Source organism: Gouania willdenowi, unplaced genomic scaffold, assembly GCF_900634775.1.
Source record: "Gouania willdenowi unplaced genomic scaffold, fGouWil2.1 scaffold_259_arrow_ctg1, whole genome shotgun sequence".
NCBI lineage: Eukaryota > Metazoa > Chordata > Actinopteri > Blenniiformes > Gobiesocidae > Gouania > Gouania willdenowi.
In genome coordinates this window covers 29,320-54,510 of record NW_021145016.1, presented here as the reverse complement: position 1 = coordinate 54,510, position 25,191 = coordinate 29,320, and the positions used below count along the sequence as shown (strand labels likewise).

At 37.7% G+C, this 25,191-nt stretch overlaps 1 protein-coding gene and 1 long non-coding RNA gene across 12 annotated transcripts; both read left to right on the top strand.

Moving 5' to 3' along the window:
* The first annotated feature begins 722 nt into the window (after positions 1-722).
* Positions 723-12,184, top strand: LOC114459089 (uncharacterized). 4 transcript variants are annotated; one of them, XR_003673226.1, is made up of 5 exons: positions 758-826; positions 1,904-1,963; positions 6,953-7,073; positions 11,025-11,114; positions 11,543-12,184. It is a non-coding gene; the product is annotated as an uncharacterized LOC114459089 (long non-coding RNA). The 4 variants fall into 4 exon arrangements; XR_003673227.1 differs by lacking the exon at positions 11,543-12,184 and having other exon boundaries at positions 723-822; positions 1,899-1,963; positions 11,025-11,379; XR_003673225.1 differs by lacking the exon at positions 11,543-12,184 and having other exon boundaries at positions 746-826; positions 1,899-1,963; positions 11,025-11,379.
* Positions 12,185-16,406: 4,222 nt separating this feature from the next.
* Positions 16,407-24,694, top strand: LOC114459087 (uncharacterized). Of its 8 annotated transcripts, XM_028441442.1 has the most exons (10): positions 16,407-16,470; positions 16,870-16,921; positions 21,037-21,077; positions 21,172-21,327; positions 21,429-21,521; positions 21,730-21,837; positions 21,927-22,019; positions 22,249-22,298; positions 23,197-23,305; positions 24,237-24,694. In XM_028441442.1, exons 4-10 carry the CDS (start codon positions 21,187-21,189, stop codon positions 24,564-24,566), a joined length of 924 nt encoding a protein of 307 aa, XP_028297243.1. In that variant the 5' UTR covers positions 16,407-16,470; positions 16,870-16,921; positions 21,037-21,077; positions 21,172-21,186; the 3' UTR covers positions 24,567-24,694. The 8 variants fall into 8 exon arrangements, 2 of the variants coding, with proteins under 2 accessions (XP_028297243.1, XP_028297244.1); XM_028441443.1 differs by lacking the exon at positions 21,037-21,077 and having other exon boundaries at positions 16,447-16,470; XR_003673220.1 differs by lacking the exons at positions 21,730-21,837; positions 21,927-22,019; positions 22,249-22,298; positions 23,197-23,305 and adding an exon at positions 24,106-24,139 and having other exon boundaries at positions 24,237-24,377.
* The last annotated feature ends 497 nt before the right edge of the window (positions 24,695-25,191 follow it).

Here is a 25,191-nt window from a genome sequence, read left to right as displayed (position 1 = left end):
GTAGAGATTTTGTGTTGCCTTCACCGGATAGAGTTGATGGGGTCTAGTATTGTTTTTTCCTGGATCCCATCTCATGCAGGTATTGTGGGGAATGAAGCTGCTGATAGGCTAGCAAAGAAGGCTCTTCTTGAGACGGAAATTGAATATGTGGTCCGATTGGGGAAGGCTGAGTGTGTCAGTGTTTTCAAAGCTACTGTGTATCAGCAATGGCAAAGGGAGTGGGAGAATGAGTCTAGAGGGAGGCATTATTTTAAGTGTCAACCTTGTGTGCAGGGCACTAGACTCCTGTGGGCAACTTGCCGATCAAATCAAGTTAAGCTAACCAGATTAAGACTGGGGCATTGTGGACTAGCTGCATATTTAAATCGAATAGGCAAACATCCGGATGGATTATGTCAGTGTGGTCAACTTGAGACTATTTCCCACGTTCTATTGGCCTGTGGATGCTATTCTGCTGAAAGGGGAACGTTATTTAAAGAACTTTCAACTCTTGGGTTGACAGTGTTTTCAATAAAGTCAATATTTGCATCAAAAGCAGAGTCGATTTTAATAGATAAGGCAGTCGTGAGATATCTCCAATCTTCCAACCTCTATTTGAGAATCTAAAATGGAGTGACTCTAAGTGAACAGAAGAGGGCAGCATTACGCTTCTTTTAGTGTAGAGCCTGCCGGAAACCATTAGAAGAAGAAGAAGAAGCAGCTACGCAGCGGAGGAAAAAAGACGGAAAGAGGAGAAAATACGCCAGTTAAACGGAGAGAGAGTCAGTGCACTTACCTACTGGAAGCCTGGAGGCAAGACCAGATGAAGGAGAGACGGAAAACGTGGGTAAGAAGAGAGCTAGCTGTTACTTAGCATTAAAGAGAGCTAGCTGTTACTTAGCATTAAAGAGAGCTAGCTGATACTTAGCATTAAAGAGAGCTAGCTGATACTTAGCATTAGAGAGCTAGCTGATACTTAGCATTAAAGAGAGCTAGCTGATACTTAGCATTAAAGAGAGCTAGCTGATACTTAGCATTAAAGAGAGCTAGCTGATACTTAGCATTAAAGAGAGCTAGCTGATACTTAGCATTAAAGAGAGCTAGCCGATACTTAGCATTAAAGAGAGCTAGCTGATACTTAGCATTAAAGAGAGCTAGCTGATACTTAGCATTAACGGCCATGCTAGCTCTGTATCTCACAGGCTAAAGCCACGTGCCTTCCCTGCAGCAGTCGTTATGACAACGTGTTGAGTTTATAAAGACAGATTAATGGTGAGAAACATGGCTCTGTGGCTGCTCTAGTGCTATTTTTCTGTTGTTCTTTGTGCTAAAAGGAAGTAGTAGCTCTATAAAAGTCTTTAGGATGAACTGAGATAAATAATGATGCAGTGTTTTACACATGTATATACTGAGTTTATTATTGTATGCTGATGTGTATATATATATTAAAAAGTGTTAAAGTTCTAAAAAGTATTTTAGAGTGAAATTATATTTTATAAATGCAAAGTGTTGAATGACTTTATTTTAGCTCAACTGTGAGTTTAAGTATGTTAAAGGGTGAGTGTGGTGTGGTTCCTCTCACACTAGTAGGCCTATAGTGTGGGAGAAATTAAGCACAATACTTTAATACCTCTGAACTACATTTTTATACTGTTTTATGTATATATGTTATTCTGATTTTGATTTGGTTATGATATTTTGAATGTAAATGGTTACTTACCATAATTATTACTGGAATGCTGTTCACATAAGCAGCTAGATTTGAGTAATTGAATGTTGTACAACAAAACCTGAAGATTTATTATATTATATAATTGTAGATTTATGTGTGGAGTCTGATGCATTATTTGGCATTTTTGACATTTACACCTTTAATGATGCATCAGAGTTGATTTTAATAGATATGACCTTATTTTTAGGTCAGGTTTTTTGAGTGGACGAGAAAGTCCAAGGACCAGGAAGAGATCCTGGTTGAAAACTGATGGTGAGTAGGAACCTGGAAGAGAAGACACCTACACGTACACACTCACACATACAGTATATACACATCACCCTTCAAAGAAACTTTAAGAACAGCTGCACCTGCAACAATTTTCATTTTTTAAGGCCCAATGGACAATTCTTATTTTTGTTTGTTTAGTGTGCACACTTTTATTTTAGTTTTGGTATCTGAATCATTGTAATAGTACATGAGTTGCTACTCAACAGTTATTCCTTGTTTGACTCATTATTGCTGCTCATCCATAGAGCTCCTAACCAATCTGGGTTTGCTGATAACTAGTCCAACTTGATATTACACTGTAATAACTTTTATCATCGATAAATTGGGTTACATAGGCTATTCAAGTAGAAGTACTGTTACTTGATTAAAATTGTATTCAAGTAAGTCATACATGAAGTACTGAAATACAAATAAAAAGTAGCTCAATTCATTCCACTTGCATACAGTAAACATCACATGTATAAACATAAAAAAGAAGAGACTAAATCTTGCACAATTAGAACAAAGGCATCTGTATAAAATAAAAGCTTTGTCACAATGTACAATTCTTTTTTTAAACAAAATAACACCTATGAATTTAATTCAAAGCAAAAACTATTCTCAGGCTCTATGTATAACTACATTTATAAGCAATAAAAGTGTGAAAATAACAAATATTCAACACTGTTTTGACGACATACATTACGTTTAATCTGGTTGGTCGATTTAATTGCCAGTTCATTTCATTTTTTGTAGTTTCACTATACACGTTGATCATTTTAAAACAAAAAAATCATAATTTACTCGGTAACGGTTGGTGAAGAAATGTAAGGAATTACTGATTTAGAAATATACTCATAAAAGTAAACGTACCCATAAATGTAACTCATTTACAGTAACGCGAGTACTTGTAATCCATTACTTTCACCTCTGTTTATGCCTTAATTACCATGACTCAACAAAGTGTCATCTTTAAAACCAAAAGGTTGTCAGATCTTTTACAATATTTGTGCATTTTTGTATTGTTGTCTATACACGGAGGGAGGAGCTAAAGAAGAATATCTGTTATTGTTTGTCAGGCCAACAGTAAAATGTGTTCTATCAAGACTCACTTTATAAAAAGATCATATTTGCTCTCAGGCTTTCAAAGTGTACTCTTATCAAACTCAGGTTATCATCAATTCCTGATTCAAAGCTAATATGATCTCAACCCTGTTATGAGTTGTTGTTTTACTCCTTTTAAATAGTAAAAGGACACGAGAGGTTGTAAGATCCTTTCTTCACTAAATATGGACTCACTAGCAACATCTAGTGGACACATTCTGTAACTACACATGTCACAGATAATTGTGGCCATTACATTTTAAAATTACCAATTTACACTTCAGATTATCCATGTTTAATCATAACTCAATTATGATTCAGTGACCAGCATTTTTTACGGTTACAATTAAATTATGATTGTTTTTGTATCCCCTGAAAGTCAATTATGATTCTCAATTAGTAAAGTTCAATTACAATTAATCACAAAGTGGTAAAGTTACAGGCCTGTTATTTTGTATGTGTCTGTATGGTGTTGTTTTAGCATCATTACATTTACATTTTAGTTCATTGATTAGAATATCTTATGTAAACTTAGGACAAGAGTTGGAATTTAACTATAAACTCTTAATGTTATTACTGTATATCCTAACCCGTCTAACCATTACCACCTGTATGGTGTGAAGACTCACTCACAGGTAGCGGGAAAACCTAATATTAAACATATTTGGATAATTATTAACTACGTACAGTATGTGTAAGCCATGGATCTGTAACATTATTCCCCAGTTTTGTGTTTAATTAAATTATAACTTACATTTTTTATAGAATTACAATTAGAAAGTAAATTTTCTGAAGTCATTTCCAATTCAATTATGATTACAACAGCAACATATTATTTTTCAATTACAATTAATGATATTTACACCATAACTGTAATTCATTATCAATTACAATTATAATTAAAGCCGCGAGCGGCGTCATAGGTTCCGATGAAGCGGCCGGGGGCGGTAACCCACGGTCACGTATACCACTGTTGGGGATTTGGGAATTGGCCTGGAGTTGTAAGCGTTTTCGTATAACGGCGTAGTTATGGCGAAGGATTTTCCTGTGTCATGATAGGCCCCTCCCACTTTTCACAGCCTGCTCTATTTGCCATAGCAATGTGCTTCCATCTAATAAGATTCATCCTAGAGTGTTTTGAAGTCAACACGACATGTCGTCTTGCAGCTAGAGCTGCTGGCGTAGGACGGCCCAAGAAGCGGCGCCCTCTGAGAGCGCAAGGCATTGTGGGTGTTTTTGGTTATCGTTTGTTGTTTGGGGCTGTACGGTCATCATGTGTATCAAAAATGAAGCAGTTTGAACTTTGCACTCTAGAGTTATAAGCGTTTTCGTATAACGGCATAGTTATGGCGAGGGATTTTCGTGTGTCATTATAGGCCCCTCCCACTGGCCATGATGGATAATTTGGTCATCGAGCGTTGTTCATCGATGGACAATCATCGTGTGTATCAAATATGAAGCAGTTTGAACTTTGTATTCTAGAATTATAAGCATTTTCCTATTATAGCGTGCTGATGGCGAAGGATTCTCCCGTGTCATTATAGGCCCCTCCCACTGATCACAGCCTGTTTTTTCTTCCATAGCAATTTGCTCCCCTCTGTGTAGGTTCATCCTACAGTGTTTTGAAGTCAACACGACATATCGTCTGTCCGCTACAGCTGCTCATGTAGGACGACCACAAAAGCGGCGCCCTCTGACAACGCAAGGCATTGTGGGTAAATTGGTTATCGTTTGTTGTTTAGCTCTGGACAGTGATCGTGTGTATCAAATATGAAGCAGTTTGAACTTTGCACTCTAGAGTTATAAGCGTTTTCGTATAATGGCGTAGTTATGGCGAGGGATTTTCTTGTGTCATTATAGGCCCCTCCCACTGGCCATGATGGGTAATTTGGTCATCGAGCGTTGTTTATGGATGGACAATCATCGTGTGTATCAAATATGAAGCAGTTTGAACTTTGCATTGAAGCGTTATAAGCATTTTCCTATTATAGCGTGCTGATGGCGAAGGATTCTCCCGTGTCATTATAGGCCCCTCCCACTGATCACAGCCTGTTTTTTCTTCCATAGCAATTTGCTCCCCTCTGTGTAGGTTCATCCTACAGTGTTTTGAAGTCAACATGACAGATCGTCTGTCTGCTACAGCTGCTCGTGTGGGACGACCACAGAAGCGGCGCACTCTGAGAACGCAAGGCATTGTGGGTAAATTGGTTATCGTTTGTTGTTTAGCTCTGGACAGTGATCGTGTGTATCAAATATGAAGCAGTTTGAACTTTACACTCTAGAGTTATAAGCATTTTCGTATAACGGCGTAGGTATGGCGAGGGATTTTCCTGTGTCATGATAGGCCCCTCCCACTTTTCACAGCCTGCTTTATTTGCCATAGCAATGTGCTTCCATCTAATAAGATTCATCCTACAGTGTTTTGAAGTCAACACGACATATCGTCTGTCCGCTACAGCTGCTCGTGTAGGACGACCACAGAAGCGGCGCCCTCTGAGAACGCAAGGCATTGTGGGTAAATTGGTTCTCGAGTTTTGTTTACGGCTGTACGTTCATCATGTGTATCAAATATGAAGCAGTTTGAACTTTGCATTCTTGAGTTATAAGCTTTTTCCTAGAACGGCGTCCTGTAAATGCTAACCGTGTACATGACCTTAAATGACACCGGTCGAAAACACAAGGCATGATGGGAAATGTTTCAAAGCAGTGATGACCAAGCTTGGGCACATGTCCTTTGTGTGAAATTTGAAGCTGATCGAAGTTTGTGTGTCAGAGTTATGGAGATTTGGAATTTTTTGCGTGCTAACGAAAATTAGCATTGCAGTTTTGTGGCGGCGCCACGACCAAACCGTGACAGATACAAAAATTCTTTCGATAACTTTTCATCTTCAATGGGTCCTATGTGGTGTTGCCAAGTTTTAAGCGAATCGGATGAATCCCCTCAGACTAGATAGCGCAGATGCGTTTCGAGGGCGAAACGCCATTTTTGACCTTTGACCCAAGATGGCTGACTTCCTGTTTGGTTTTGGGCGGGGTCACAATGTAACTTTTTGCTCATTCAGGGGCGAAGACTACATCTGGCGATTTTCGTGCAAATCGGTCAGACCTGGCGGTCGTGTGGTTCCATCGTTTGTTTTGGCGGCGAAAACCCACGCTATGCGTGCGTTTTCTGTCCGTTTTTTTTCACGCCACTAAATTATCAAATTTTTCGCCAGACCTGAGGTGCGTGCAAATTTCGGTGAGTTTTCGGGCATTTTTAGTGGGTCGAATTAGCGATCAAAGGCGGGCGGGGTATAATAATAATAATAGGAAATAAAAGCGAAAACAATAGGTTCCTCTGTCCCATTCTGGGACATCGGAACCTAATTATTGACCCCGTGACCCTGAAAAAAGTGGGTCAGAAAATGGATGGACCATCGAGAGAGTTTTTTTTTTTTTTAATTGTTTTTTTTTGATTATGTTATTTTTGTAATTGTTGGGTGTAATAATCAAAATTGTAATCGAATTTCAAATAATTGAGCAGCCCTACTCCAAAGGTGTCATAATGTAGTGAACGACACTTAATGACAGCCTTAATAACACCTTATTAATGCTAATGAGAGCATGGGGTGCTGGATCAGCAGCAGCCAGGGTGGGCTCATGGTAGGGGGAAGAAGTGTGAGGGGGGTCTCCGTCTAGGGAGACTAGGACCAGGACTGCAAACATAAGGGTTACCTGTGCTGCTCCAGCATTTAGACAGAGCCACAGGGCTGTAAAACAGTGTCAGACAGTCTCTAACAAACTAAAAGCAGCCTACGACCAACAACAGGACAGTCTGAAATGAAAACTTAACAGACAAGCTGAGACAAGTTCAACATAAGACACTAACACAGACTACGATTGTTACAGCGGTGCATCCTGGGAGCTCACGTCCCATATCAGAGGAGATCTGGTGGTGCCTACAGCCAACACGCCTGAGGAGGTGGGATGGAAGAGCAGCAGCTCCAGCCTGCTAAGTCCTGGATGCAGGGTGAGGTCTGGACTGCTGCTGGTCAGGATCACATAAACACCACAGCTTCACCTGAATACACACACAAAAAAGGAGAAAAGTGGTGTTCTTAAAGTGTCATTATTATAAAGGCATTAACAGATTGTATTCAATCTGTTTTTAAATGTTGAAGCCACATTATTTTATTTTTTTTACATCAGTGCTTTACAACATTGGGGTCAGGACCCTGGATTTTAAATGGGGTCACCTGAAATGTCTAGTAATTGATAAAAATAAAATAATTACTGATTCAAACACAAATTTTGAACATTAAATAACTATTATTGTTTTTGAATATAAAACAAAACAATCTTAAACAACTGTATTCTATCAATAAATATGAATCTATCCATGCATCCATCCATTTTCAGACTGAAATCTAAAATCAGCACATTCCTGTCAGTCAGGACACAAAATTCCCACAAGAAGCCGTTGAAAAATCTAAATGCTAACACTTGGTTGTGTTTTCAAACAAAAGTGTAGGATAAAAATCAATAAATGAACAAATCTTGAGGGAAGCGACTCAGTGTTTCATCTGCAGAGCATGTTGCTAGGAGACGTTCATCAAAAGGGGAAAAGTCCATGTCAGTCACTAAATCTGACAAACAGGAGGAAAACAAAGAGATTTACCAGCACTTTCTAGTGTTAATATTCTTTCTTTACAGAGTTCTCTAAGAATTTTAAAAAGTTACCAGAATGACAGGAAACCTGGGTGAGCGACCATTGTCCGTCTGAACTGGGTCGGACTGATGTCAGACCCACTTACACACAATACAATTTTTCACATCTGGTTTAAAACAAAATGCATGTTTAGTAGGGCTGAACGATTCATTGCATTTGCAATATTATCGTGATATAAAATGCGATTTTCTAATCGCAAAGGCTGAATTATTTTTTCTTGTCCTGTTAAGTTCAGAGTGTTTAAGAAGTACAGTCTGTTTACATGTTTCATGACACGTGAAGTTAGTTAGATGTGTTGAAGAGGTAAAGCCACAGATTTGTTTGCTTTATTGTTGTAATCTGTGCTTTAAAATGTATATTTAATATTTATTTTAAGTTTAAATAAATCTGAAATAGTTTATTATGAAACAGATTGATTTATTTCTTGTGTTCATTGAAAAATACATGACAAGAGGCCTTTGAAAGAATAAACTCATATTAAATCACAATATTGGGGGAAAAAAATCCCAATTAGATTATTTTCCAAAATCGTTCAGCTCGAATGTTGAGGCTAATATTTCTTTCCCCCTTTAATGATAACATATTACCCTTTATTTCTGATAAATGATTCATGTTTATCATACAGACTAATGCAACACTTGAGTAAAAAGCCTCAGTAGTCTGCATGTGTCAAAAATGAGAAATAGTATAAAAATAATAATAGTTTTTGGCTATTTAATTAAATATATATTCAAGTTGTTCTTACTTTATTTGATCTAGTTTTAAATATAAAAAGTAACAGTAAAAATTCTACAAAAGTAATTATTTTATATAATTTATCTTATTCATTTATCTTTGTCTCTGATATTAAATATGATGTTATCTGAATGAACCAAGTTTGATAATAAATTTAATTATATTGCTGTGGGTCAAAATCAGTGTAAGACACTTTTAAAAGCTTACTTGTCTGCTCAGCATTAAAAGCCACCAGTTTGGAGCTGGCTTTGATGTGGTTGATCCAGTCCTACAGTTAAACATGAATGGAATTTAAAAAATAATATTCAAACAGGAATAAACGCAAACATAAAACAGAAAAGCTCTTTTTTTTTTTAGTTTCACAGCTGCATTGATAAGTTTAGACGCTTTGGAAAGAGAAACATGTTGAGGAAGAACAAATACCGTATGTGTTGCACAGCAGGAAACATTTTAAAACAACTTTCACAACTTCAACCACCAAAGTCGACAAAATGACCTTTTATGTGTCTTTCTGTGGATGAGGGTATTTATCTGAAGAAACGCACTGTTTTTTGGATGGTGGAGTCAAATACCTACAAATAGGGACGTGCATCTGACGATAAAAAAGATTCACCATTTAAACGTCACGATACAATATATGAAAATAATAATTCATTGTATTTCTTTCAATTTATTATTTTTAAAAACTCATATCCTGATATATCCCCATACTAGACATTACAAAACATCACGATAAATCACAATATCAATAATAACAAATTTCACCTTTTCAAGAACAAAATGGTATGGAATCCAATTTTTTTTTTTTTTTTTTTTTTTTTGAAACTTGCGAAAACAAGTAAATGGTCACTAACTGTAATTCAAGAACCAATATCCAGTGGTATGTTTATCAAACTATCATATTACATTCTTCAAAAAAACATTATGATTCTGTTAAGTTCTTAAATTAAAAAAAAAAAAGTAACCATATACATCTATGAAAGTAGAGATGTACCAATATAATTTTTTTATTTTTTATAATTTTTTTACTTCCGATATAATGAGGTTTACTGACACCTAGTGATTGGGCGTTTACATGCTATGCATGTTAGCACAAATAAATGTTTTTTTTTTTGTTAAAAAAAACATAATTGAAAAAATTTATTTGGACATTTTTTTTTGCCGAACAATATGATAATCACTTGATGAAATATCACGATATATCTCTAAATCTCTTTTTTTTTTTTTACACCCTTGCAAAGCAAAGAAAAGCCTGACACAATTAACTAAAGATGAAACAATATAGATTTTTTAGGGCCAATGGTGCCAATACCAATTTTTTTTCCATCGACCTTAGCCAATGACCGATACGGACTGCCGATATTCTTGAGCCAATATTTGGAGCCGATACTACTTTTGTTCCCTCAATTTACATCATAAAAATTACACAATGATGATAACAAATGGTACAAGTCTCAATTTTCTCAAAAAAAGAACATTAGAAATTAACAAAGGTGAGGTAGAACGACAAGTAAAAAAAATATATTTAACAAATATTAAAAACAGGTGATGTAGAACAATAACAAGTAAAAAATATTTCTGCTTTCTGTAAATAATGGGCATTGGTGAACACAGCAGCCCACATCGGCCGATGCCGATACACGTAAAAAACGCAAAAAAATAATGTATATTTTGAGTGAATTATGATTTTGATCTTATCTTCTGTTTGGTTTTTCATTGTCAATGTTGTGTAGTGTTTTTATCCGTTTTTTTTTTTTTTTTTTTTTGTAGTTTTAATTAACAATTAAAACACCACAAAACATATTAAAATGTGTACTATCAAAATATTTAACAATCATCATATGGTCGGTTTACAATCAAAAATCAAGTCCCAGCAGCTCTGACGTCAGGATTTGGAGTGAAGGAAGTGACGTAGTCTACGCCCATTAGATAAAAGGCTCAGTCAGCGATACTGCACTGTACTGCCATATGTACTCTGTTATTGTTATTGTTTAACACTCAGCTCTATCTGTCTCAGAGATATTTGCTCCACGGACACACACACACCTGTGGGAACCGGGTCTCAAATCAGGTTCAAATAAACTCAAATCATATTCAAGTAATCTTTCAAATCATAATTACTAAACTTGGCACCATGCACTTTAACTGAATGAAGTGAGGTTTAGCTGATTAGTTTGAAATAAATAATATTTGCATTGTAATATTTTACATTTACTTGCAAATTCAGTGATATTTCTGAATAAAGTAAGAAAATAATATTTATGTTGTTCTACATGACCTGTTTTTAATATTTATTCTATTTTTTAAAATGTTCTTGTTTAAATATGTGCATTTCATCATGTTTTAATGTTGAAACCCAAAGTAAATTCCTACAAATTTACATAAATTACATCAGGACATGAGTTTATTCTACAACTCATGTTTGAGTGTTCCTGGCTGCTGCAAACTTTATTAAATAACATGTATTGCTAGTTTTTACTTATGTATTTGTTGTGCTTTTTTTTATTTTCGTTATAGTCACTATGGTAATCCAACGAGTGTCTGCAACCCTTGGCAATTTAGTGAAAGACGTCTACAACAAGGAAGGCTGTAATTTGCTGCAAAAAGGTATTATATATTTGACAAACTTACAACTACCGCCTCGCTGTATGATGCGGACAATTTTATTTCATTTTCACAATCTGGAAGTAGTCGTTAACTGTCTATTTCATTGTAGCTTTGGGAATGACGAAGCCTTGTGTGAAGCCTGTAGCCTTGGAGAAAGCGATGAGTTCAATTTCTCACATACAGAAGAAGAAATATAAATATATATTTGCTTCAGTATATTAACACAGAGTTAAAGACAATTTAGACAAATACATTATCTGTAAAATGTGTTCATTATGTGGCATATTCTGTTAATATTAATGCTAAATCAAATTTTACTGTTCAAAGAATAAATAAACTTGTGATGTTTGTGTCGCTATCATTGAAACTTTATTACACATATCATGCATTTTTCTTTTCTTTCCTGATATTGTCCATCATGTTTACAGCAGGTGAAAACATTTGAAGAAACTAATGCTGTGTTCAAGTTCACACGATCCAAGACCAAGAAATGCTCGCCATCAGAATGCACCGAGACCAGTCAGACTTTATTTAGTTATGGAAAAAAATCTAAATAAATAAAGGCTCAAAGCCAGTTTTTAGGATCATATTCTATGTTTACACGCTGTTTTTCATTGTAAATGTCTGTTTGAATGCTTAGCAAAGAGTCAAAAATGTAAACTCTCACTACAAAATGTCACAATACGTATATTTCCCCTCTTGGAATGAAAATAGACAGATGACTACACATTCACTTGTGTTTTGGGACAATATCACAAACATTCCTACCTGTAAAACAGATGACAAAATATCTAGTAACTAGCAATCAGACAGGAAATCTATTGTAAAATCTCGTGCTACGTAGTCTTTCGTGATTACGACGTAACGTTACCTTCTATATATACAGTATATACATAGATATTTTCATACATGCACAAATAAAAATGCTCGATCCATGCTAAACATCAAATGTATGTATTTTAAGATGCAATATGGATCAAAGTGTGCAGGCCACCCTCTTGTGGCCATAGTGAATTTAAACAAGACCATAAAGCTGCAAAAGCTGCTTGGAACGATAAATATAATTTTGTTATAACATCATCAGTAGACGATGCTGTAAACCTGGCTCTCCACTTCATCCTCCAGCACCTGGACTCCCCAGGCTCCTACGCCAGGATCCTGTTTGTGGACTTCAGCTCTGCTTTTAATACAATAATCCCAGCTCTCCTTCAGGACAAGCTTTCCCAGCTGAACGTGCCAGACTCCACCTGCAAGTGGATCACAGACTTCCTGTCTGACAGGAAGCAGCACGTGAAGCTGGGAAAAACCATCTCTGCTCCCCGGACCATCAGCACTGGATCTCCTCAGGGCTGTGTTCTTTCTCCTCTGCTCTTCTCCCTGTACACCAACAGCTGCACCTCCTCTCACCAGTCGGTCAAACTCCTGAAGTTTGCAGACGACACGACCATCATCGGTCTCATCGCTGATGGAGACGAGTCCGACTACAGGTGGGAGACAGACCGGCTGGTGTCCTGGTGCAGCCAGAACAACCTGGAGCTCAATGCTTTAAAGACAGTGGAGATGATAGCAGACTTCAGGAAGAACCCAGCCCCCCTCACCCCCCTCACCCTGGGAGACTCTACAGTGAGCTCTGTAGAGTACTTCTGCTTCCTGGGGACCATCATCACTCAGGACCTCAAGTGGGAGCTGAACATCAGCTCCCTTATCAAAAAAGCTCAGCAGAGGATGTACTTTTTGCGGCAGCTGAAGAAGTTCAGTCTGCCAACAAAGATGATGGTGAACTTCTACAGCTCCATCATCCAGTCCATCCTCTGCTCCTCCATCACCATCTGGTACGCTGCAGCTACGGCCAAGGACAAGGCCAGACTGCAGCGTATCATCCACTCTGCAGAGAAGGTCATCGGCTGCAATCTGCCCTCCCTCCAGGACCTGTACGCCTCCAGGATTTTGAGGCGTGCAGGAAAGATTGTGGCCGACCCCTCCCACCCTGGTCATAAACTGTTTCAATCTCTCCCTACTGGTAGGAGGTTTCGGTCCATCAGGACCAGAACCTCCAGACACAAAAACAGCTTCTTTCCCTCTGCCACCATCCACATGAACACACCCCAAGTCACCCACTGAACCCACCCCCACCCGATCACCACCTCCACCAGCTTGATACCTGCTGCACTGTATATATATATTTATATTTATATTTATCCAATTTATCCTTTATTCTCTATCTATCCTTTATTTATCCCTCATCCTTTATATTTATCATTATTATTATTATTATTATTGTTGCTGGGTTGTTCTTTGTTGTTTTGTTTTTATTTCTTTTATTTCTTTTTGTTGCTTGTTTTGTGCACCAACCACCAAGTCAAATTCCTTGTACTGTCCTCAAAACTGTACATGGCAAATAAAACATTTCTGATTCTGATTCTGATTCTGAATAGATCAATAAAAAGGTATTTATTTTAGGGAGTGAGTGGTAAAACCTAAAACATGTATTTAGGATCAACGTGTCTAAAGTTAAGCCCAGTTTTATCTACAGTCTGACATGTCAGTGCATCGTAGACCGATGTATGTGCAAGAACCACCACTGCAAACCCAAGGGCTGCCACGGACTCGAGGTTTTATCTTGTAAAGGATATGATTGTTTAAACCAGGGGTCCCCAATCCTGGTCCTCAAGGGCCACTATCCAGCATGTTTTAGATGTTTCCCTCTTCCAACACACCTGATTGAAATGAACAGGATTGTTATCAGGCTTCTGCAGAGCTTGATGATGAGTTAATCATTTGAATCAGGTGTGTTGGAAGAGGGAAACATCTAAAACATGCTGGATAGTGGCCCTTGAGGACCAGGATTGGGGACCCCTGGTCTAAACTGTGTAAAATAAGGTGTTCAAACACTGCTTAAAGTAGGATTTTATTAATATGAGTGTTACCTCAATAACAAATAGAAATCACTAGACTGATATGATGCTTTGTTATGTAGCAAGTGATGCTAATGCTACACTATAGTTCATTCATTTCATTCATTTTCAGACCCACTTATTCCTGTTTGACAGGGTCGCGGGGGTCTGCCGGTGCCAATCTCTGGCTATCATTGGGCGCTGGGTGGGGGTACACCCTGGACAGGGCGCCAGTCCATCACAGGGCAACACAGACAGACAACCACTCACTCTCATTCACTACTATGGGCAATTTAGAGACTCCATTCAATCTTATAGTCATGTTTTTGGATTGTGGGAGGAAGCCGGAGTACCCAGAAAAAACCCATGCAAACAACACTATAGTTAAAAGACTGTGTGACTACACTCACAGAAATGATTCATGGCAGAGTTAATTTTTATGCATTTACATTTATTTGATTTTATTTAAAAACTCATATTCTTAAAATATATGCATTAAACATTTTAATCTACATAATTTAATCAATTCTAAAATGTATTAAATGTAATTAGTTAATACATACTGATTATATTTAAATAATCAAAGTTATAAAACAAACAAGATTCTTTTATTTAATATTTATGTGATTGATTTTCGTAGAAGAAACCGGAAACTACGTATTTCACTTCCGCTGAATGATCGTGGTCAGGCACTTGTGGGTTGGTCTTGCAGTTGTCCGTGTGCAGGTAAGTAATCCGAGACATCCTATTTCTAGTTACTCCTAAATATGTCCTAATCGTGCAGTTTATCTCACATCAATATTATATAATGTATTTATTTATATATGCGTAGTTCGTGATTCTTGTAAGTAGCTTAAGCTTGGTCACGTCGCGTGTACCGGCGCCCGCTAGCATAGTAGCTAACAAGTTTAGCTATTTTTGGCTAGCTTGATAATACAGCTTGATACTGAACCACATCCACGTACCACGGCATTAACGACTTCAGAGGTCCACTTATTTATCGAAATACGGTTGTTTAAGTCGAGTCGACTAGACGGGTGATGACGCCTCTTTTACTTCTAGTTAATTAAGCGCACGTCCAAATCCGTCATATATTAATGCATGCTCACAAGTAAGCAGCTTTTGCAGGTTGTTCTCTAAGTTAATATATAATATAGTGGCTCATTTCCATTTTCTAGGTTTTAACTTATTAAAAAAGTTGTTCTAAAACAGTTTAGCTCGAAAGTTTACAGCGGGTACATCATACGTCTTCAGGTACAATTGATATGCTCCGTGCAGACGCATATGATAGACATTCGTAGCGCCCAATAAACGGCTTTGGACAATCGTAAAACACACCTCTCTTACGAGAAAATGAATTGGTTTTCTCCAGACTAAATATAACTTGTGATATTTAGTATGGCGATAGCCAGACTAGCTAAATATGGCTTTTCTGGGTGATTCTTCAACAATGGGCAAATTTGGCGTCTGTAGTTTTTGGAAAATAACAAATATTCTATTTTTAATTATTTTACATGTAATGTATCAGTGCAATGTCTAGTGTCACTTTAGTGGTTGCTTTAATATTCAATATATAGTTTTTCAACATATTTAAAATATGACTTCTAACCCTAATCGTGATGGAAATGACAAAATTTCATATTCATTAAAAATCTTGAAATCTCTTGCTTTAGCTTCGACATTAAATGTACACACAATACAACAAGTGAAAATAATTTTTATTAATTGAGAGCATATTCAAAAGAAATCTAAGCCGTTTGGAAATGATGTCTGGAAAGTTTATTTTTTCTTGGATTTCTTGGATTTTTTTTCTTGAAACTTTAGCTTAATTATATCTTGTTCTTTTGGGTCTACTATACAATTAACATTCGCGAGCTCAGTCATAAATATAAATCGCATTGCTTGTGTTTTCTAAACTAGTGTTTGTTTTCTAAACTAGTTTTGTTGATACATAAGCCTCTTTTCCTGATGCGCGCTTCCCGTGCTCGTTAAACGTTGCTGGTCATGCTGCGTTTTGCGTTTCATTTTACTGTTTTTTGTTGGTGGCTGACATAATTCATATTTGTTTGAGTAAACATGGAAGCATTAAATTGCATCAATGCTCTAGATATTTTCTCTAATGGTTGTCATTTGTAGGAAAAAATTGTGTAGATCAGTGATGTAAGGATTTTTCACATAGTAAACTGAGCTATGTAACTGCAATTAATTAATGTAAAGAACTGAAGAAGAATTGAGTCAAGAATCTAGACTCCAATATGATGGTTAGCTAGTATTAGCTAGGTGACTACCCTATAGAGTACTTTATTTAAATACTGGCTTGAATTTCAGAAGTGAATGTTAGATGCCGTTTTTCTTCTCACTTCTATTTTTCTTTTTCTTTTCTTTTTCAGATACCTAACTTGGGGTATTTGTCTCATTCTCCTCATGTCCTGTGTTTTCACCTCCATGTGACAACATAGTTTGTAAGTATAAGTGAAAAGTTGTACACATCAAAATGTAGCACAGTTTAAATGAAGTTCATATTAATTTACAGTTCATGTGTAGTTAAAATTGTTTGCAATAACAATTGGAAACATTTAGAGTAAGTATAGTTAAAAGCACAAATTATTGATTTATGATACAAAAAACTCATTAAGCCTACATTTTCTTATCTTTGACAAGGTTGGTTGTGTGGGGTTTTAAGTTATTCTTGGACATTATGCACTTTGAAAAGGAGCTGGCTTTTTGAGTGTCCTTTTTGTAACATGAAAGCTGTTAAACCTTAACAACAAACTCAGCTGAAAGGCATCTGATTTTACAAATAACCTAATTGATTTTACAAATAACCTAATTGATATGTTGTCCTTTGTCTTCATTCACAGGTGCTGTGTGAATGTGGCCTTGCAAATTGTGTGACCGTTCGTTATCTACCAGGTATGAGTTATTAAAACATTTCAGGTTGAGACATTTCCACCATAGCTTGACAGGTCGATATCCCTGTGTATATCTAGACTGTCCTTGCACATTCATAAGCTGGAAGCAACTTTTGACACACACATATCGAACACACCGCAAGTTTGATACAGCAGGTGCTCAGTCCACTACGTTCTCATGTCAGACATGTGGGTGTGAAGAACTTTCAACAGAGAAGGAATACTTTAGTCATATTAATCAACACCTTAGGCAGTATGAAAATGTAACTTGTATGTTTGAGGGATGTACTTATCAGTCTAACATATATGGTACTTTTAATTCACATAAAAATCGTAAACATAATCCCCACAGTCTAAAGGATTTTAAAGCAGGTGTAGTTAAAGTCGGTGTCCAGTCAGTGTCTAGTCCAGTAGATGAGGGGCCCACATTTACTGCGGACATAGATGGTAGTCTGTCAGACGCAGATGCAGATAGTGATATTGATAATTCAGAGGACCTTCCTGAAGTTGTAGAAAATAAACTTGGCTTTGTTCTATTGAAGTTGGAAAACATTTTTCATGTTCCATCTACAGCAATAGATGAATTAGTTGATGAGCTACACTACTTGCTGAGTACTGTATCTGTGTCAATAACTTGTAACAGTATTTCAGATTTTTTCAAAAGAAAAAACATAGAAGTTGATAGCTTGGTTATTAAGGAATTGGCACATTCACTGTGTAAAACTAGTCCTTTGGCAAATGCACTGGAAAAAGGTGGACCCCTTGCAACAGCTTATAAGAGAAAAGAGTACTATAAAGAAGTGTTTAAGGTTGTCGAGCCAGTGGAGTTTCTTCTTGATCAAAAAACAAGCAAGTCCTTTCAATATATCCCATTACTGCGATCTTTACAGCAGATACTTGATTCTTCTGAAGTGTTGAATAGAGTTATTGATAGCCACAGAACACAGGGCAGTGACCCAGACCAGCTTGAAAACCAGCAGTATCGCTCCATAAGAGATGGTGTGTACTTCAAAGAAAATCCTTTCCTGTCAGGTGATGAGTTAAACATTTGTTTGACATTGTACATTGATGACTTCGAATTGTGCAATCCTTTAGGCACATCGCGGAAGAAGCACAAGTTGTGTGGCATATACTGGATTCTTAATAACTTGGGACCAGGCTCTCACTCAGCACTCACCTCTATTTATTTAGCAGTGTTGTGCAAGAGTAATGATGTGAAGACTTATGGATATAGAAAAGTATTAGAGCCACTATTAAATGATCTTATTACATTAGAAGAGCACGGTGTCTATGTTTCAAAGATTGGGACTTTTGTGAAAGGAGCAGTGCACAGTGTTATTGCAGACAATTTGGGTGCCCACGGTTTAGCTGGTTTTATAGAGAGCTTCTCTGGGCACTACATTTGTCGATTTTGTACTGCTCAGAAAAAAGAGATCCAGGCAACTGATGTTTATTCAGGTACCTTTTGTCTTAGAACCAAAGAAATACATGAAGCACATCTTAAGACTGCACAGGACACTCAAACGAGTTGCTTTGGAGTGAAGCGAGCTTGCCCTCTGACTGAGCATCTTAAACATTTTCATGTCAGCACAGGGTATCCCCCAGATATAGTGCACGATTTGTTTGAGGGGGTTGTTCCATTTGAACTAGCACTGTGTTTGAGCATTCTGATCTCCAAACATTATTTTACTCTTGAGTCTCTTAACACATGCATCCTCAAGTTTCCTTTTAAGTGGAGTGACAAAAAGAATCGGCCTCACCAGATACCACACACCTATTCCAGTAGGAAGACAGTAGGTGGCAACGCACATGAGAATTGGTGCCTTATACGTTTCCTCCCTTTTCTGATAGGAGACCTTATACCAGAAGGTGAGCTTGCTTGGCAAGTGTTACTAGACCTGAAGGAAATTGTGGAGTTAGCTGTGGCACCTGTTCACACCCAAGAGACAATCGCCTACCTTGATGTGAAAGTGTCTGAGCACAGAGAGAGACTACGTGAGCTTATTCCATGTGAAACACTGAAACCTAAACACCACTATCTTGAGCACTATGCACACTTAATCACGTGCTTTGGGCCTCTTGTTGGTGTATGGACAATAAGGTTTGAAGCAAAACATAGTTTTTTTAAACAAGTTGCCCGACACACAAATAACTTCAGGAATATTGCACTCACTCTGGCAACCAAACACCAGCAGTTAATCAGTTATCACTTACACTCATCTAGTCTCAGTGCTTCCAATCTGGAAGTGACAAATGTCTCCACGGTCCCTATTGATGTTCTGAATGAAGAAGTTGTAGTCGCTCTCAGACAGAAATATCCAGACATTAGTCAAGTTAATCTCACAAAGAGTGTCACAACTAAAGGGATCAACTACAGAAATGGAATGTTGGTTGTATATGATTCAACTGCTGGAATGCCTGATTTTGGAGAGATTCTACAAATATGTATAGTGAGAGATCAGTTGAGCTTCATAGTTCGTTCCTATTTTGCTTGGTATCTGGATCATTTCAGGGCCTTTCAGTTGACTTTGTCACCAGATAGAAAGGTTGCCCTTGTTCAGCTTGAGGAGCTAAGGGATTGCTACCCACTTGTGGCCTACACAGTCGGATCCAGACGTATGGTGACCCTGAAGAGACACATCGTCATCAAAGGTATGATTTTCATGTGCTCCAGTGCTGTGAAAATTTGTCTGTAATGAAGGGTTTGTGGTAAGGGTAGAAGAGAAGGAAGGGTAAACTCCCCTCTCTTCTGGAAGCCAGTAAGTCACCTTTCATGGCTTCCACTCTTTGCTTAACTCCTCACCCATCCTCCTCACGCTCCAATTCTCCTATAGCCTTCTCACTACCAGAGTTTTCGTTAGATGACTTTTCACCTATTTGAAATCATTTAAATAACCAGAGTAATACTTGTCCACTCTGTCTCCACCTTAGATTAGCAAAGCAGTATGGCAGGACGAGTAACTTTCAGAGTCCTCATTGGAGGTGAAGATGATGCAAGAAAGCTCATCATTGAATCTGGAATATCAAACACTGTGGAGGAATTCACTCAGCAAATCAAAACTTTTTTCCAGCTGACTGAGCCATTCAGACTTCAGTACAGAGACAAAGAAATGGATGATCAGTTTATGAACCTTTGTTCAACGTCAGAACTTGTAGATAAAGCTACTGTGAAAGCTGTGTTCATACCTTCTGAGACAACCAGCTCTTATCCAATAAGTAATGCTATCCCCACAATACCACGTAGTCTTTTCGATGCCAGCGCCATAAACCTCAGCGCATCATCACATGAAGCAAGTGATTCAGACTCCTGCCGCAGCAATGATACCATCATCTTGTCATCGCCCGAGACTCGGTCCTGTTCTTGGCCCAAAGTCTTTGTTTGTCCTCGCTTCTCATACTGTGCTGAGATGATGCTCCAAACCGGAAATAATGAGTTCAATGCAAACGGAACTTTGCTCTCTCCTACCCCAAAAACACGATCTGATATTTTTGAGGGTCTAGCTGAAGAAATCATGAAGTATACAGCATATCCAAAAGATGAGCATGTTGAAGAAGTGGCCAAGGCTCTGATACAGTCCCACCCATGTCTATTGGAGAAAGGCACTCGCAGTGGCTACTGTGGTTGGAAGCACTACTTGAAAGTAAAGATGATGAACTTCAGATCAAAGCTCAGGTATGTGTTCTATTTAATGGGCTCTACTTTGTTCCCAACCTAAGAACCAAGTCTGTTGCTTTAACACATTTGTGTCGGTGCAAGGTAGTGCAAGATATTAAATGTCAGACCAACACATTCATAAACTTGCACAAAATGTAAAAATTAAATATTTTTTCTTCTCAGCCGAGCTGGACATCCCGAGGTTACAGTCAACTCTCTGAAGAATAAACGGAAAGACCAGGAGAAGCCAGCGGCCAACATCAAGAAGCCCAGGAAGGCAGAAGTTAATTTCTGTCCAAACATCCCCAGTGGTGAAACAAGAGAGAGTATGGAGGCGGAAAGGGTGGGTCTGCTGACAGAGGTAAAAAAGAAGAAAAGGGATGAGGCTGAGATCAAGAAGAAGATGCAGCGTACCTTCTCGATCAGGAGGCAGGAGGTTCTCCAGGAGCCATCGATTTCAGAGTTCCAAAACAGATGGCCAGCACTCTTTGATGTCAGTGAGGTAATTGTTAATCTGAAGTATAGTAACTTGGTCTATCAATGACCTTCTTTATGAACTGTCAAACACTGCATCCTGTCTGTGTTGTCTTTTACAGATCAACTTGGAATTTATGCGACTGACAACTGTACCTCTGACCTCCAAATTCCTTGGAGAACTGGACCATCAGACCAATGACCTGATTAAGGTTTTTAATGCTAAAGGTGGAGCTGCAGGAAGAAAGATCACCGCCATAATGGCCCAGATGGAAAATGTATGTTTTTTGTTGTTGTCTAATCTGATAAGCATGTACGGTTGAGCGGTTAGTGCGTCTCTTGACACTGACAAGCATGTTTTGTTTTCTTTTCTTTTCAGAATGAAGACATTAACGTGAGGCGTGATTGTATGCTTCGATGCCTGAGCATCTACCTCAATGAAGATCTGGACACACTGGTCAAAGAATACATGGTAAGTATGTCAGCCTACTCTCCTTTCTGCAAAATGTAATTAATTTCTATCCAGATGTGCCTAATAACTTGTAGCGTTCATGAGAATGGGATGGACATGAGGATGCATTGACATCACCACCAGTAGTTCACGATTGAGTCCAATGGGTTGTTTGTTTAGAATGAGAAATTCCCACAAGGCCAACGGTGGTAGTGTTGTCACTTTATAGGAAGTAAATCCACTTAGTTCAGAGGAGCCAGAAAATACAGTGGGCCGGGTTCTGGCATCTAAATGCCTCCACTATGCCAAGGACGACAGTTTTCGTCCAAACAACAAGGTGAGGACACAGACACTTCATAGTTCTTATGAACCAGCAGTTTTTACTTCAACGTTTGTTCTGTGTTTGTTTGTGGGGGGTATCAATAGGATGCATGTCGTGGACTGTCTGCTTACGAACTCCAGCGCCTTGAGAACATCAATGAGAAAAATACCTTCTTGTCTTCTTTGAAGCTATGCCAAGTACGTGGACATGTTAATTGGAACTGTAGCCAATACAAGACTGATCAGTGTTGTTTACCCCTGTCTGTCTTTCTTTCTCATAGTAAACTAATCTCTCGCTTGTTTTTTTTTTTATTTATTTTTTTACTAAATTTAAACGAGACGTTCAGCATCCCTTGTAGTTGATGAGCAATTGCCACTGTTGTCCATTGATAGAAATAATGGGGTAATTGTTTTTCTCTGTCAAAAGGCAGCTGAGGATCTGAGACAGTCAGTAAAGCCAAAGACGCATGTCAAGAGGTAAGCCCTAAAGCAGTGTATTTGAAAGCATGGATTGTTTTTGCTGTTGGGGCTGAATCTATTTAGTATAGAAGGGGTCATTTCTGACAAGTAAGGGGTAAACGGAGAGAGAGAATATTATGATAGGGAAAGGTTGGTCCTTTCTCTTCCCTATTGTCCTTCCTCTAACCCTCCTCTTACTCCTACTGTCCTTTTGTAGGCCAACAGCTCACTTTTTTACAGGTGCTGAAAAGTTGAATCATTTCAACTTCTCAGGGCCAGTTATCAGTTTTTTTGGTCTGAACCCAGTGTTTTAGGCAAAACCTACCCATGTTCTACGAATGATTACTAAAGAATGGAAAGAGGTATAAACAAACTTTTTTTTTTAGATGAAAGAAGAGAATTTAATCTTTATTTTGGTAGGTTTGATGTTGACATACACATGAAACTAAATATTCTATAGGTCTTGAAAAAAAAAAAAACAGTCAAAATCAAAGAAAAACGCTGGCACCGAGTGTATGGCTGATTTGAAAATGGCTGGCACCCAATGAGTTTATTGTTACCATGGCAGAAAAGTGCACAATATTCAAAGTAGTAATGCACACCTAATTAATCACTTAAAGAGGATGAATTGAGTGAGAAGGTTGGATAGGAGAGTAGTAAATCTTACCCCTATAAGAGCTTACGAGAGAGAGGTGAGTAGAGCTGCTGGAGGGTAGAAAAGAGGGAAAAGGGGTTGGAGAGGATTGTCTTTTCCTTCAATCCGTTTTCCTGTATCAAACGTTTATTATGCTCTTACAGCTACTGGGTATGTATTTACATCACTGATCTCTGAAAAAAATCAGTGGAGGATTCCTGGTTATGTATTTTTATATATCTGTGTTTTGTAATTTTTTTATTTAATTTTTTTCTATGGCAGGTCAAAGGCTTTATTGGCAAAAGAGCAGTTTCTGCACTCCCCCCGGAAATCCCTCCGTCGTAAAGAACCACAGAACCTTACCCTCAGTGAAGGATCAGCCCATAAACACGTGAGAACAAGACTACTACAAAGAATTTACCTTTGGCCAAGCCACACCCCAGAATGTTGATATACCTATCACAGCGCAGCAAACAAAGAGCTGCTGTCAGATTTTTAATTGTGCACAATTTGAGAATAGGCAGTATATTATCATGTTAAAAACACAAAATGCATCCTTAATGACTTTTTTTTTTTTTTTTTTTCCAGGCTTTTAGTAGGTGATAAAAGGTCTTAAGGTCATTGTTACCATGAACTCGCATCTATCTCATTCTCATGAACGCATATATACTGTGCCTTAAATCTCTTCAAATAGAACGTTTCTGAAATACCTTGATTAACTTTGTTACCATGGTTTCCGTACACCTGTGCCAGTTTCAAAACCAGGAAGGTGGGACAGTTTCAATGTTCCTGCTAACAATGTGAACAACAGTAAAGAAAAGCAATTGCTGGGTTTCAGGTTCTAGAATTTGATGATGTCACAGGACCCAGTGATTATTATTATTATTAGTCCCTGGGTCCATGATCTCTATGTACAACACAAAAAATTTCCTCAAAAACAAAATTTTTACCTCAATATAATATTATAAGCCTTTAGAACGCTGTGATGTCAAATGCAACCCAGCATATAAATCTTATTCATAAGAAAAATATACAGCACCAAAACTTAACTCATATCAAAGTGCTGTCCTGTTCTCTGAAGTGGAGTTAAGTTTTGGTGCTGTATATTTCTTTTACTGTTGTTCACATTGTTAGCAGGACCTAACAATGTGGACCTTGACTGCTTTCTGCCTGTTCTTGAAACTGGCACAGGTGTACTGAAACCATGTCAACGAAGGTAATCAAGGTATTTCAGAAATGATCTATTAGGCATGGACTGCTTAAATTTTGGTGGTTAAGGTAAGGGTCACACAGCCCATCATTCTGTTCTCTTTATATTCCAGGACATTGAATCCAGAGAGGCTGAGGCAGACATTGGAGAGAAGACCATGGGCATCTACACAGTCCAAGCAGAAGGTCATGGTCCTGATGTTCAAGGTGATGGACGCTTTGCTGATGTCGGTGTTGTGCTGGAAGGTGTGAAAGTTCTCCATAATCTGCAGTGTGTCAGCCATGCTTGTGTGATGCTTTATGGACTGATCTACGCACTCAACTTGAGCTATCCAAAAAGCCTGAAGAGTACATTTGAGGCATACCAGAAAATCCTGATGGACCTTGACTCAAGCAAGCTTTCACCCAAAGTGCAGGCACTGAAACTCAAATTGCTCCAGTGATTTGACAGGCAATAAGGCCTGAGTTTCTCTTTTTTTTTTTTTTTTTTTTTAATTCTTGTGTTTAAATGATCCCTTAGTTATTGAAGGGGTTTTTTTTTTTCCTTTTGGTGTATGAGCATGGCTGTGTAGGTGGGTTCACAGATTGGTCTTTCTGCAGTGTTAGCAGGAAGTGTTGTTGTTGCTCAGTTCAAACCATGTGTATCTTGAAATGTCAGATTCAATGGGAGCTAGTTATGTGTTAACTGTGTTGTTTGTTCCAAAAAGGTGCTTCTTTTATAGAAATTTTTTTGAAAACAATTTTGCACTTTGCTCTGTTGAGCTGAATTTTTTGACAAGACATTGTGATTTATATATAATAAAAAAAATATTTATTTATTTTTTACCTATTGAGAGGTTTTGTTAATAAATCTGTTGAATTAACAAGGTGGTCTGATCTGATTGTTCTTATGCATCATTAAGACCATACTGAATGAAAAAAAAATTACATAAATGTGATGCATTTTGATTAATTTTGTTTATTACATAAGCATAAATAACATGTAATTCAAACAATATACTTTATGTATTTTAAATAATTACTCTCCTTATAATTAAATTAGAGTAATTATACTTTATTAATACAAAA